At 42.7% G+C, this 15,025-nt stretch overlaps 2 protein-coding genes across 2 annotated transcripts; both read left to right on the top strand.

Moving 5' to 3' along the window:
- Positions 1-6,490: 6,490 nt before the first annotated feature.
- LOC132653639 (uncharacterized) lies at positions 6,491-14,490 on the top strand. Its single transcript, XM_060381849.1, has 2 exons — positions 6,491-6,658; positions 12,033-14,490. Exon 2 carries the CDS (start codon positions 12,900-12,902, stop codon positions 13,842-13,844), a length of 945 nt encoding a protein of 314 aa, XP_060237832.1. The 5' UTR covers positions 6,491-6,658; positions 12,033-12,899; the 3' UTR covers positions 13,845-14,490.
- On the top strand, positions 6,538-8,689 carry LOC132653795 (igE-binding protein-like; the record flags this gene model as incomplete). Its single annotated transcript, XM_060383220.1, is given in 3 exon segments — positions 6,538-6,658; positions 7,513-8,495; positions 8,498-8,689. Coding segments are annotated over 3 exon segments (1,296 nt in total), but the record flags the coding sequence as incomplete, so codon positions are not given.
- Positions 14,491-15,025: the final 535 nt, after the last annotated feature.

Raw genomic sequence — 15,025 nt, 5'->3', positions numbered from 1 at the left:
TATGTTGAAGAGATATGGAGAGAGTGGGCAGCCTTGTCTTGTCCCTGATTTCAGTGGGATTGCTTTAAGTTTCTCTCTGTTCAGTTTGATGTTGGCTATAGGTTTGCTGTATATCGCCTTTACTATGTTTAGATATGTGCCTTTTATTCCTAATCTCTCCAAGACTTTAAACATAAATGGATGTTGGATTTTGTCAAATGCTTTTTCAGCATCTAGGGAGATTATCATGTGGTTTTTTTTCTTTCAGTTTGTTAATATGGTGGGTCACATTGATGGATTTCTGTATATTGAACCACCCCTGCATACCTGGGATGAAGCCTACTTGGTCATAGTGGATAACATCTTTGATGTGTTCTTGTATTCGGTTTGCGAGTATTTTGTTAAGTATTTTTGCATCAATGTTCATAAGGGAGATTGGCCTGAAATTCTCTTTCTTTGTTGAGTCTTTGTGAGGTTTAGGTACAAAGATGACTGTGGCTTCATAGAATGAGTTTGGTAATATTCCTTCTGTTTCTATTTTGTGGAATAGTTTGGAAAGAATTGGACTTAGCTCTTCTTTGAAGGTCTGGTAGAATTCTGCACTAAAACCATCTGGTCCTGGGCTTTTTTTGGATGGGAGACTTTTGATGACCGCTTCTATTTCTTTGGGGGATATAGGACTATTTAATTGATTTACCTGGTCCTGATTCAGCTTTGGTAAGTCAAATCGATCAAGAAAATTGTCCATTTCATTTAGATTTTCAAATTTCGTGGCACATAGACTTTTGAAGTAAATCCTAATGATTGTTTTGATTTCCTCAGTGTCTGCAGTTATATCCCCCTTTTCATTTCTGATTTTGTTGATTTGGGTGGTGTCTCTCTGCCTTTTAGTTAGCTTGGCTAAGGGTTTGTCAATCTTGTTGATTTTCTCAAAGAACCAGCTCTTGGTTTCATTGATTCTTTGAATTGTTTTATTTGTTTCTAATTGATTGATTTCAGCCCTGAGTTTGATTATTTCCAGCCGTCTACTCTTTCTTGATGTGTCTGCTTCTTCTTTTTCTAGGGTTTTTATGTGGGCCATTAAGTTGCTTGAATGTGCTGTCTCAAATTTCTTCTTGAAGGCACTTAGTGCTATGAACTTTCCTTTTCGCAATGCTTTCATTGTGTCCCACAAGTTTGGGTATGTTGTGTTTTCATTTTCATTGTGTTCTAGGAAGACTTTAATTTCTTTCTTTATTTCTTCCGTGACCCAGCTGTCATTGAGTAACAAGTTGTTCAGTTTCCATGTGTGTGTAGGCTTTTTGCTATTTCTGTTGTTGTTGAAGTCCAACTTTATTCCATGGTGATCAGACAAGATACAAGGGATTATTTCAATCTTCTTGTATCTGTTGAGGCTTGCTTTGTGACAACTATATGGTCTATTTTGGAGAAAGTTCCATGAGGTGCTGAGAAGAAGGTAAATTCTTTCTTGTTTGGGTGTAAGGTTCTGTAAATGTCTGTGAGGTCCTTTTGATTCATGACCTCTGTCAGAGATATTGTTTCTTTGTTTAATTTCTGTTTTGTTGACCTGTCCTTTGTTGAGAGTGGGGTGTTGAAGTCTCCCACTGTTAATGTTTGGAGATCTATGTGTTGTTTATGTTTTATTAATGTTTCTTTTAAAAATGTGGGTGCCCTTGTATTTAGGGCATAGATGTTCAGGGTTGTGATGTCTTCCTGGTGGAATTTTCCGTTGATGATTATAAAGTGTCCTTCCCCATCTCATTTGATTAATTTTGTTTAAAAGTCTATTTTAATAGACATTAGAATGGCTACTCCTGCTTGTTTCTTGGGTCCATTTGCTTGGAAAGTCGTCTTCCATTCCTTTATCTTCAGGTAATATCTATCTTTGTGTCTTAGGTGTGTTTCTTGTATGCAACACATTGATGGGTTTTGTTTACATATCCATTCTGTTAATCTGTGTCTTTTTACTGGAGAGTTGAGTCCATTGATGTTGAGAGAGATTAGTGACCAGTGGCTGTCAGATCCACTGATTTTGATGTTGTTTGTGGTCATAAGGTTGTGTGCTTGGTTGCTTTTCGTTTTACTGTAGTAAGGTTAATTATTTCCTGTGTTTTCTTGACAGAAGCTAATTTTCTTGGGTTGTATTTTCCCTTCCAGTGTCTTTTGTAATTCTGGATTTGTTTGTAGGTATTGTTGAAATTTGTTTTTGTCATTGAATATCTTGTTTTCTCCATCTATGAGGACTGAGAGTTTTGCAGGGTATAGTAGCCTGGGCTGACATCTGTGTTCTCTTAGGGTCTGCATGATTTCTGTCCAGGCCTTTCTGGCTTTCATAGTCTCTGTTGAAAAGTCAGGTGTGATTCTAATGGGTTTGCCATTATATGTTACTTGGCCTTTTTCCCTTGCAGCTTTTAGTATTTTTTTCTTTGTTCTATATACTTACTGTTTTGATTATTATGTGGCGGGAGGATTTTCTTTTCTGGTCAAATTTGTTGGGTGTTCTGTAGGCCTCATGTATTCTTATTGGCTTCTCCTTTAATTTGGGGAAATTTTCTTCAATGATTTTGTTGAAAATATTTTCTGGGCCTTGGAGAAGGGAGTCTTCTTTTTCCTCTATACCTATTATTCTTAGGTTTTGTCTTTTCATAGTGTCTTGGATTTCTTGGACGGTCTGTGTCAGGAATTTTTTGGATTTAACATTTTCTTTGACAGATACATCGATTTCTTCCATTGTATCTTCTACACCCGAGATTCTTTCTTCCTTCTCTTGTAGTCTGTTGGTTATGTTTACCTCTGTAGTTCCTGTTTTCTTCCCTAAATTCTTCCTCTCCATTATTTCCTCCATTTGTGGTTTTTTTTTTTTTTTAATTTTTCCAATTCTATCTTCAGGTCTTGATTTGTTTTGTTTACTTCCTTCACCTGTGTGATTGTATTTTCCTCTTTTTCTTTTAGTTCCTTCAACTCTGTTTCTTTTAATTCTTTCAGTGATTTAATTTTTTCTTCTCTGAAGGCCACAAACTGTTTGTCTGCATCTTCCCGTAATTCTTCATGGATGGTCATATTCTGCTTGTCTTTAATTTCCTCCATTTCTTTACGGATAGCCATGATCTGTTTGTTTTTATCTTCCTCTAATTTTTTATGTATTTGATTTGTTTCCTCTATTATCCTTTTCATCAGCATAGATGTTAGGTCATCTTCTTGATTTTCTATTATGCTGCATTATCCAGGGTTGTTTGCCCCTGGATGGCTGGGTTCTGGAGATGCCATATTGCTCTGTCTTTTATTGGTTGAGCTTTTACGCTGACCTCTACCCGTTGGGCTGTTTTAGGTGTTGGCTGTTAGTTTCTGTGCTTTCTGGAGTCCTGAGGTAGGGAGAATCCCCTTGGCTGGAAGATAATTTTTCCTGAAGGAGTCCTCCTATGCTTTTTGGTTATGGTCACTGTATGGCCAGTGTCTCTCAGGAATTGCCACTGCTCACCTCAGCTGTATAGCCATGAGTAGTAGCTGTGGTCTTTGTTAGGCAGGGGGAGCTCTCCTCTTACCCATAGAAGTTCTCAAGACAGCTGCCCCACTGCTGGGTTTCTTGTTATAAATTTAGTGAGCTGCTGCTGTTGTTACAGTTTTCTCAGTACAGTCCTCTTGAAGAACCTGCTGATTCCCCAGCTGTGGGGTTTTCTCCCAACAGGGAAACTCATTCTGTTATCCTGGGGCACACAGTTCTGTCCGGGAAAGTGAGAGGAGCACCCAGCAAGTCTCTGGGCCAGAGGCTGAGTGCTCTGCTCTGGGCCTGGAGAATGTGCTCCTAGGTTGAGTTGGCGCCTAGGGGCGCCGTTCTGGTCTGGAGGCTGGGTGCCTCAGTCTGGACCGGAAGCTGTGTGTCCCTGTCTGGGATGTCGGCTGCAGGTACTGCTCTGGTTTCAGATGCTGTGGGTGCAGCCTTCTTGAAGGACCGGGGATTCCCACAGTTTTGTCAGTTTAGCTAGGGGTAACTGGTTGATCTTTGGTACAGTATCTGAGGGCTCCTGTAAATGGATCTCTGGCTTTTGTAGGTCTGAGGATGCAGCTGTGTGCCCCAGTGCCCTAGTGGTACTCAATAATGGCAAATGAGCACAGTGCTCCTGCCTGCAGTAGAAGGCTAGAGCCTAGAGTCTGCGTGAATCCAAAAAGTCTTTTGGTGCTGGGTGTCTTGAGTGTTAGACCTGATGATCCCCCCCCCGCTGGGTGTTTCCTCCTGCCAGGGACACCCAGTCTTTGCTTTGGGGATCGCTGTTCTGTCTGTGGTGGCGGCGAGTAGAACCCACAGGCGCAGACGCCTGCCCATGGCTCCACCTTTCTGGCCGTTGGGATCCTGGGCGTCTCCCTAAACTGGGTAATTTTCCCGAGACCTTTTCGGGAAAGAAACTATGCAAAAATGTACCTATCTACTCATTGTCATATTCTATGGGGATGTATTAGAATTCCAGTATATCTGTGGTAATCAATTCAGATTCCTATCATGTGATTTTATGCTATTTCCTTCAGGCTTTCTTCTTAGGTCTCTGGAGCAGATTACAAGTATGAAAGGCAGTAGAAAGCTAGTATTATAAGCACCCGGTTAATTAACAAAAGTATTAAGTGATGGGGTTTCATATCTAAAACATTTATTTCAGATTCCTAGATCTATCACTGCACTGGATTTCAACATAGCATGTCACCTATTTACAAAGGCTGGTCTGGAGAAAATACTCATTCATAGTGGTTTAAAGTGCAGCCACTTCTTATCCTGACTGTCCTAGAACTGTGCACATGCTGGCCTGGTAAATGATACTGCATTTGCCCCAGCCATCATAGCCACTGGGTGTATGACAGTCTGGGTACTAAGTTATGTGGACATGTCAAGTTAAAGTTCAATGTTCCACACAGGGGCTGAACAGACAGATGTAAGAAATCTTGGTCAACCTTTTTCTTGGTTAGTGTGTATGGCTGAATGGAAATTCTTAGCCCATAACCATTCAGATCCATTTACGATCAGTAAATCTAGGCTCCATCAGAGGTGAAAGAAAAGTACTCAGAGTTTTCTCCTGAAATCAGCCCTATTTACTCAAACCTGTGGTCAGAAGACATATCATTAGTACTGCTCTTAATAACATTCCTGCTAGAGAGCTAGAAATGGGATGGAAAGGAAATGATAAGACTCTTCAAGAGTCCACTGCCAGATCATTTGTGATTCTTTTTAACCTCCCAGAATGGTCAAGATTACCAACTATGGTTCTGTTGTGGCCATAAAGAAGCTTCCAGACCACTGCAAGGTGAGTAGCAGGAAGATCTAAAGAAGAGCTAACTAAATTCAATGTACTAATCCTGAATTCTTATTTGCATTTCTTAGTGTTCAATTTAAATACCCATTAAAAACAAAGTAACTTTGAAATCATTCCATTCATTTAAATCATAATTGATAACAATTTAGTAAAACATTCAGACACATATCTTCTCTTTATGTAACATTCTGAGGTCTGGTGAAAAATTAACTGGTATTTTCCTGTGCTTTTCCATTTGCGAAACATAAGTTTTCTAAAAAACAGAACAAACCTTTGGTTATCTTGTTTTTGATGGAAAAAAAATCATTTTTTGAACATTAAAGAAAATCTAACCAGTTAGAGAGGTGTCTCAATGGCTCCCAGCATCCACATGGTAGCTCACAGGCATCCAAGATTCATAAGGGAGTTGATTCTCTCTTCTGACCAGCTCAGGCACCAGGCACAACATGGTATACATGTCAGCAAAGCACTTACAGACATAAATAAGTCTACAATTAAAATGTAACACCTTTAAAAATATTCTGTATGCTCCAAACAATTTAGCTTCTGTTTTGGAAAGCAAATATGAACTCTAGCCATTTCTCTGAATCTATTTACAATGTTCAGTTCACATCCGTCCGTTATCAGTATTTTTCCCCATTGCATGAGAGAACATATCCATATTTCTGGAGCCTTCCTGACTGAATCATCTGCTCTTCAGTGTGCTGCAGTTTTCTAGAATTTTTCACGAGATTATTGACAAATGGGTAATAGTAATAAAATCATCACATTACATTACACCTCTTAATGTAAGAGGTGTAAATCTGGGAACACCAATGATCTTACAAGCCTGACCTTTTAAAGGCCACTGAAAATGTGAAGTTCTTGGACAAGTAGTGACCCTCAGAAAAGTGACAGTAACTGTGCTAGAGATCAGAGAACATGTTCATGTTGTTTGAACCTTTGTCATGTGTGGAGAGCCGAGAGAATGCAATCGCCATTACGAGATGGCGCCAACATCCAGCTCTGGCCCTAATGAACAATAATAGAGTGCGTGTGCAAGCTGCAAAAGCGTGCCAAGCCACTGTCCAGCCCGGGGGCGTTGCTGCCCAGTCCAGGGCGTCACACGGGGCAATGGGCAAGCATCCAACCAGTGGAGTACACGCCGCCATAGGGTGTATTTAAGCAGCACCATTCCCATGGTTATTGTCTTCCTCTATTCATCGTAATAAACGTTTACTGCAGAAGGATCCTTGTGTCTGCGTGCGTTCTTGCTGGCGAGATGATTGCGCGGGTCACAGCTGGTGCGGAAGCCCCGGGACGCCGGGCAGCCTTTGCTTGCCAGCCCTGTGAGGAGACCCTCCGCTGCTCAGGGGGTGGATTCAGAACTGCAGTGCTAACGGGTAAGTTCTGAGAGACGTGTCTGCTCTTAAAGAGATATCGCCCCATTTAATTGTCCCAGTTGCTCTTACATTTGTTTTGATGGCTTTAGCGATTTTTCTTTTGGTATTCATTTTGTTTCCATAAAGACTAGTGCTAAAGTGCTTTGTCTCTGTGGGACATCGTTAGACGGATGTATATAAGCCACAGTGTCCCCCCCCCCCTTTTTGGTGTGCCATTGGGTACCGTTAGCCGGACGTACATAAGCCGTGGTGCCCCTCCCTGTGTCAGTTTCTCTGGTAGATAAGGGAGCAACATGGAAGCTTCACATTAGGTGATCACGGCACTTCAGTCGCTTTTAAAACAGCATGAATTAAAGCTTTCAAAAAGAACATTGAAAGGGTTTATTATGGAAATTGATCGCATCGCTCCCTGGTTTGCATGTTCAGGGTCGCTGACGCTTGCTTCCTGGGATAAGCTAGAAGCTGATTTACGGAGGGCAGAAGAAAATGGAAAGCTAAAAGCTGGAGCTAGGTCATTGTGGATTTTAGTAAAATCTTGCTTAGAAGATGAAAAATGCCACCCATCTGTAGCAGCTGGCCAAGGGGTCTTAGAGGAATTACAAGACAGCATGTCAGAAACAGAACGGGATAAAAGGTTGGGGGCCCTTAAGAAAAAGGAAAAAGACGTCTTTAAGAAAAAAGACCCTTCTGTGGATGTTAAAACCGCAGAAGCGAGAAGTAAGGGAAAGGATGCCCTGGGAGAGAAAGGTAAAAAGGGGAGTAAAAATCCAAAAAAAGGCCTCTTTATCCGATAAAAGAATTGGAGGCTTTGGGACTTGATAGCTCTGAATCTGAGCAGATAAATTCTTCCGAAGGGTCAGATTTGGAGGTAGAAACGGCTCGCTATGAGAAGCAGAGGCGCCACCCTGAGGAGCCACTGTTAACACCAGATCGAGAACAAATGAGGGGAGGAGCTGAAATTCGTGGGGCTTTCTCATTAACCCCTAAGGCTCCTCCGCCTTATGTTGAGAGACACGGTTTGGATTCCTTTTTTTCAAAAAGGGATAAAAGAAAGCTTTTACAGGCCTTCCCTGTATTTGAGGCCGCGGAAGGAAACCGTGTTCATGCACCGGTAGAATATCCCCTTGTTAAAGAACTTGCTGAATCGGTTAACAAATACGGGGTAGATGCTAATTTTACGATCATGCAGCTTGAAAGACTTGCTAGCGTGGCCATGACCCCAAATGATTGGCAAAATACCATAAAAGCTGCTCTCCCTAGTATGGGACAGTACTTAGAATGGAAAGCCTTGTGGTATGATGCTTCCCAAACTCAGGCAAGGGCCAATGCCCATGCAGAAGACAATCAGTGGCAATGGACCTTTGATTTGCTAATGGGGCAAGGCCAGTTTGTTCATGATCAGACAAATTATGATTGGGGGGCATATGGTCAGATCTCTGCTGCCGCTATTAAAGCATGGAAAGCCCTTTCAAAGAAGGGCGAGGCCGGAGGACACCTGACAAAGATTATACAAGGCCCTCAGGAGTCATTCACAGATTTTGTGGCCAGAATGACAGAAGCAGCAGGTAGAATATTTGGAGATCCGGAGCGAGTTAGGCCAATGATAGAACAGCTGGTATATGAAAATGCTTCCCCAGAATGTAAGACAGTCATTACTCCTAGAAAGAACAAAGGGCTAACAGATTGGATAAAAGTTTGCCGAGGACTCGGAGGCCCGCTTACAAACGCTGGCCTGGCGGCAGCCATAATACAGACCAAGAACCGCCCAAGTTCTGGAAACAATAAAGTTTGTTTTACTTGTGGCAAAATGGGTCATTTAAAAAGAGACTGTCGTGTGTCTGTGCAAAAGAAAGTTCCTGGAGTTTTACACTTTGCCCTAAGTGTAAAAAAGGCAATCACTGGGCTAATGAATGCTGTTCAGTTAGAGATATTCAGGGAAAGCTTATCCAGCATGAAACCCCCCCTAATGAGAGGAATGAGAATATTCCAAAAAACGGGTCTCGGGGCCCCAAGTCTCAGGGCCCCAAAAAATATGGGACACAGGCAGACAACAGGAGGGTTTATCCAGCTTTAGAGCAACAAGAGGATCAGCAGGGCTGGACCTGCGTTCCACCTCCCAATTCTTATTAATGCCACACATGGGCGTGCGACCTGTCCCAGTGGAGTTTGAAGGCCCCCTGCCTGAAGGAAATGTCGGTCTTATTTTAGGTCACTCCTCTCTCACTTTAAAAGGACTTATGGTCCATCCTGGAATATTAGATCAGGATTTTACGGGACAGCTCCAGGTGCTTTGTTCCTGCCCCCAAGGCATATTTTCTATTTCTCCTGGAGATAGGATTGCTCAATTAGTCCTCCTCCCAAGCCTTCATGACTGTTTTCCATCTACCGGAACACCAAGGGGCACAAAAGGACTCGGTTCCACAGGAACAGATTTTGCTCATTTGGTAGTTGATCTTAAGACTAGACCTACCCTACAAATACAAATAGAAGGAAAAAGTTTTACTGTTATTTTGAACACAGGGGCTGATAAAAGCATTATCTCTTCCACCTGGTGGCCTAAGGCGTGGCCTGTTACACAATCATCCCACTCCTTACAAGGATTGGGATGAGAGGCCAGCCCTGCGGTTAGTTCACGTCCCTTGATGTGGCAAGCACCGGAAGGTCAAACAGGAAGTTTCATACCATATGTTCTTCCTCTCCCTGTCAATCTCTGGGGAAGAGATATTTTGCAGGATTTAGGATTGGCATTGACCAATGAGTACTCTCAACAAGCGGTTGATATAATGAAAAGGATGGGTTATAAGGAAGGAAAAGGCCTTGGTAAACAGGAACAAGGGAGATTACACCTGATTTCACAGGAAAGTAATACAGAGAAACAAGGCCTGGGTTTTCATTAGCTGCCATTGAGGGTTCCATTCCCATATCTTGGCTCACAGAGGAAGCCGTATGGGTTCCTCAATGGCCCCTTTCCTCTGAAAAGCTGGAAGCCGCTACAAGGCTGGTTAAAGAACAGGTACAGCTTGGTCATTTGGAACCATCTACTTCCCCCTGGAATACACCCATTTTTGTTATAAAAAAGAAATCAGGAAAATAGAGGCTTCTCCATGATTTGAGGGCTATTAATGCACAGATGCGATTATTTGGAACAGTGCAACGAGGCTTGCCTCTGCTTTCAGCCCTGCCTAAGCAATGGAGAATTATAATAATAGACATCAAGGATTGTTTTTTCTCCATTCCATTGTGCCCACGAGACAGACAGAGATTTGCCTTTACCCTACCTGCTGTTAATCACCGTGAGCCAGACCAAAGATATCAGTGGATAGTTCTACCTCAAGGCATGGCTAATAGCCCCACCATGTGTCAATTATATGTACAGATGGCTCTTGAACCAGTTAGACAGCAATTTCCTTCCTTGTTACTGATTCATTATATGGATGATATTCTCTTGTGCCATGAGGAGTTAGCCATCTTGCAAGATGCGTATCCTTTGTTGCAAAAAAACCCTGCAACAATGGGGATTGCATATCGCCACTGAAAAGGTCCAAATTTCAGAAGTAGGTTCCTTTCTAGGGACTGTTATTTATCCAGAATGAATAGTTCCTCCAAAAATAGAAATTCACAGGGATCATTTGCATATCTTAAATGATTTTCAAAAGTTATTAGGTGATATAAATTGGCTTAGGCCGTTTTTAATGATTCCTTCTGCTGAATTAAAATCCCTATTTGATATTTTGGAAGGGGATGCTCATATTTCTTCACCCAGAGCCTTAACACCGGCTGCAAGCCGCGCTCTGCAAGTAGTAGAAGACGCTTTACAAGATGCCCGATTAAAACGTGTAGATGAAACTAAAACCTTTGACCTGTGTGTCATTAAAACTAAACATTTACCAACTGCTGTATTATGGCAAGATGGACCCTTATTGTGGGTTCATCCCAATGCTTCTCCTGCAAAAATTATTGAATGGTATCCAGATGCAGTTGCTCAACTTGCACTTCGTGGGTTAAAAGCAGCCATTACATACTTTGGGAAGGAGCCAAAGTTCTTAATAGTGCCTTATACAGCTCATCAAGTTCAGGTATTAACTGCTACCTCTGATACTTGGGCGGTGCTAGTTACCTCCTTTAGTGGTTTGATTGATAATCATTATCCTCGACACCCTGTTTTGCAATTTGCTTTAACTCAAGAGGTAGTCTTCCCGCATGTAACGTCCCAGGAACCACTTCAGGATGGACTGGTGGTTTATACAGATGGGTCAAAAACAGGAGTAGGAGCTTATGTGGTTAATAATAAAGTTGTTTCTAAGCAATATCATGAGACCTCGCCTCAAATTGTAGAATGTTTAGTAGTGCTAAAAGTTTTGGAAAAATTTCCAGGTCCCTTAAATATTGTTTCTGATTCTAGTTATGTGGTAAATGCAACCAAAATCTTAGAGGCTGCTGGATTAATTAAAGCGTCTAGCAAGCTTGCAAAATTTTTTCAAAGGATTCAGTTTGCCTTAATTCCCAGAAGATACCCTGTTTTTATTACACATATTAGGGCTCATTCCGGTCTACCGGGGCCCATGTCCCATGGAAATGACCTGGCAGATCAAGCCACAAAGATGATTACATTTGCTCTCCTTTCAAATTTAGAATTGGCTAAGGAGTTTCATAAAAAATTTCATGTTACAGCTGAGACATTGCGTCACCGATTTGACATAACTAGAAAAGAAGCTAGAGATATTGTTACCCAATGTCAAAATTGCTGTCAGTTTTTACCTGTGCCTCATGTTGGGATTAATCCCAGAGGAATCCGTCCACTACAGTTGTGGCAAATGGATGTTACTCACACTTCATCTTTTGGCAAACTACAATATTTACATGTTTCCATTGATACTTGCTATGGAGTTATGTTTGCTTCTCCCCTGACTGGAGAAAAGGCAGCCCATGTTATTCAACATTGCTTGGAGGCATGGAGTGCCTGGGGAAAGCCCAAAATTCTAAAAACTGACAATGGGCCAGCCTATACTTCTCAAAAATTTGGACAGTTTTGTCATCAAATGGGAGTGACCCACCTAACAGGTCTCCCATACAACCCTCAGGGACAAGGTATTATTGAACGTGCTCATCGCACTCTAAAATCCTACTTAATAAAACAAAAAGGGGGAGTCGAGGAGGCTCTGCCCTCAGTGCCACGAGTGACTGTTTCCTTGGCACTCTTTACTCTCAGTTTTTAAATTTGGACAGTCAGGGCCACTCGGTGGCTGATTGCCACTGCTTAGAGCCCGATAGGCCTAAGGAAATGGTCAAATGGAAGGATGTCTTGACTGGTCAGTGGAAAGGCCCGGATCCTATTTTAATAAGATCCAGGGGAGCTGTCTGTGTTTTCCCACAGGAAGAAAACAATCCATTCTCGGTACCGGAGAGCCTCACGCGAAAGCTCGCGGCAGCTGAAGATGATCCTCCAACGAATATACCTGCAACTAATTCCAGTTCTTGCTTGGATCTTTCTAAATCGGGTTCCTAGTATTGTGGGGGTACAACGTTGGGCCATTTTGTCTGCATTCCCGAAGCCTATGCCTGTCAGACATAATTCATTAACTTTCCCAAAATTCTTCTCGTCCAATAAAGATTTAGGCCTGCCTTATTTGCCTTATGATGAGACTGAGGCATCATTAGGGGAAAGCCATGACTTTCCAGAAGCTGGCTCCCTTTGCTTTCAAATCGAGGATTCCATAGGAGATTGTGTTCGGCTTACCAAAAGGATTCTTGGGTCATTTGGCTATAAGGATTGGGATTGGGAAGTTATGTCCCAAAAGGAAAGGGGTAGTAAGGACACCATCGATATCTATTATACCTTTTCGCATAAGGTCACCTGAATAAACGGTTCCTTTTTAGGTCCAAATTTTTTAGATAAAGATAGACCTCTTCAACCTAGGGTGGCCCCTTCATGTGCATGGGAGGATGATGGGTCCATCCCTCTATGGTCTGACTGCCAGTCGCGCTTTACTTGATGGGCTGACAAAAATAAAACCTTTTCCTTTTCCGCAAATATGTTGATGGATCCTACAAAAGGTTTGGTAATGAAAAAGGGGCTCTTTATACAACATCGAGATATAGCCCCTTTTTATAAATGGATACTTTGTGGGATAAATGGTAGTTGTATGGACCTCAATCCTCTGGGATTCATTAGTGGTGGTACTGTAGGGAAATCGATCATCATGGGCGCCCTAAATGGTACTGTGATAAAAAAAAAGGGGTTATGGAAATGGTAAATATAACAAGGCAAATTACCCATTGGAATAGAACCATTACAAATCAGACGACTTTTCCATCTAGTCCTGTCTGTGTTTATCCTCCTTTTTTATTTGTTTTGTCCAATAATTCTTTTAGAAATTGTACCAATGAGACATGCTGGATGTCGCAATGTTGGAATGCCAGGCGTTACACTCGTGCCCTGGTTGTTAGAGTCCCACAGTGGATCCCAATCCCTGTGGAGACTCCATCCACCCTCTCCCTGTTTAGACAGAAGAGAGATTTTGGCATCACTGCAGCCATTGTTACTGCCATCGCTGTCAGTGCAGCTGCTGCCACTGCAGCCGGCTTGGCAATGGCAAATTCAGTCCAAACAAGCACAACAGTAAATCAATTGTCAGCAGGTGTGGCTGAAGCCATGAACCTTCATGTATCTGCTAGCGCACAATTAAAAGGTGGATTGATGATTCTTAACCAGCGTCTGGATCTTATGGAAGAAAGAATAGATATTTTATTTCAATTGGCTCAATTAGGATGTGAGAGAAAAATAGGAGCACTCTGTATTACCAGTGTACAATATGAAAATCTTACCCGAGCCGCTAATTTGTCCAGGAAATTGTCCTTATATCTTGCAGGAAACTGGTCAGAAGGATTTGAAGAAACGCTTGAAGAGCTAAGGGTGGCGGTGGTGACCATTAATTCTACTCGAGTGGATTTATCGCTCACAGATAGCTTATTATCCTGGGCTTCTTCCGCCTTTTCTTATTTTAAGGAATGGGTGGGCGTTGGAATGTTTGGTGCAGCCCTATGTTGTGGCTTAGTGTTCTTACTTTGGTTGGTCTGCAAGCTCAAAGCCCAACAACAACGTGACAAGGTCGCGATCGCGCAAGCACTTGTGGCCTTGGAACAAGGATCATCTCCCAAAATTTGGTTATCCATGTTAAAAAATTAAAACAGACTGTGACACTCAATTGATGCACCTCAGGGGTTTGACCCATTGCACTGAGTCGATGAGTGATCCAAGTCACAATGTTGCCTTTGCCTAAGCGGCTATGGTACCTAGATAGGAGGATGACAGCCCTTGCACTCCCTGGAATTTTATTCCATTGCACGGGAATGGGTGTCACCTCCATTTTTAATCTTCTCCCTTAGCCCCTGCACCCAGAGGACTTGTCTCCATTGCACCTGGTGGGGTAAGGGAGTAATCTAAAGCTCTTGATCGCTTACTCCCCAAAGAAGGAGTTCACTTGATCGAGCTTAGGGCTCTCCTGTGCCGCGCTAATAAGGCTTTAAGGCAGTTTTCATTTATTAAAACAAAAAGGGGGAAATGTGAAGAGCCGAGAGAATGCAATCGCCTTTACGAGATGGCGCCAACATCCGGCTCTGGCCCTAATGAACAATAATAGAGTGCGTGTGCAAGCTGCAAAAGCGCGCCAAGCCACTGTCCAGCCCGGGGGCGTTACTGCCCAGTCCGGGGCGTCACATGGGGCAATGGGCAAGCATCCAACCAGTGGAGTACACGCTGCCATAGGGTGTATTTAAGCAGCACCATTCCGGCGGTTATTGTCTTCCTCTATTCATCGTAATAAAGGTTTACTGCAGAAGGATCCTTGTGTCTGCGTGCATTCTTGCTGGCGAGACGATTGCGCGGGTCACAGTCATGTACCTGAAAACAGTGTGTGGGGAAGTTCTATTTCCATATATTTATATTTTCATTACAATTTATTCACATTGTATCCCAGCTGGATCTTCCTCCCTCATGGCCTCCCAACCTGCCCTCCCTCTTCTACTTCCATGCCCCTCCCTCAGTCTAAAGAGAAGGGAGGTCCTCCTCCCCTTCCATCTGACCCTGGACTATCAAATCTCACCAGGACTGGCTGCATTGTCTTCCTCTGTGGCCTTTTAAGTGTGTTCCCCCTCAATAGGAGGTGATCAAAAAGCCAGCCAGCAAGGTCATGTCAGAGACATTCACTGTTCCACTTACTAGGTCACTGAACTGCCATGGGCTACATCTGTGCAGGGGTTGTAGGTTGTCTCCAGGAATGGTCCTTGGTGAAAGCAGGGGGATAAAGAAAGACCTGGATGGACAAGAAGCTCCACAAGGACAGCAACTGCACAAAAATATCTGAACCC

This window comes from Meriones unguiculatus, chromosome 4 (genome assembly GCF_030254825.1).
Source record: "Meriones unguiculatus strain TT.TT164.6M chromosome 4, Bangor_MerUng_6.1, whole genome shotgun sequence".
NCBI lineage: Eukaryota > Metazoa > Chordata > Mammalia > Rodentia > Muridae > Meriones > Meriones unguiculatus.
Note: the sequence above shows the minus strand (reverse complement) of the source record. Positions and strands in the feature narration are given on the sequence as shown.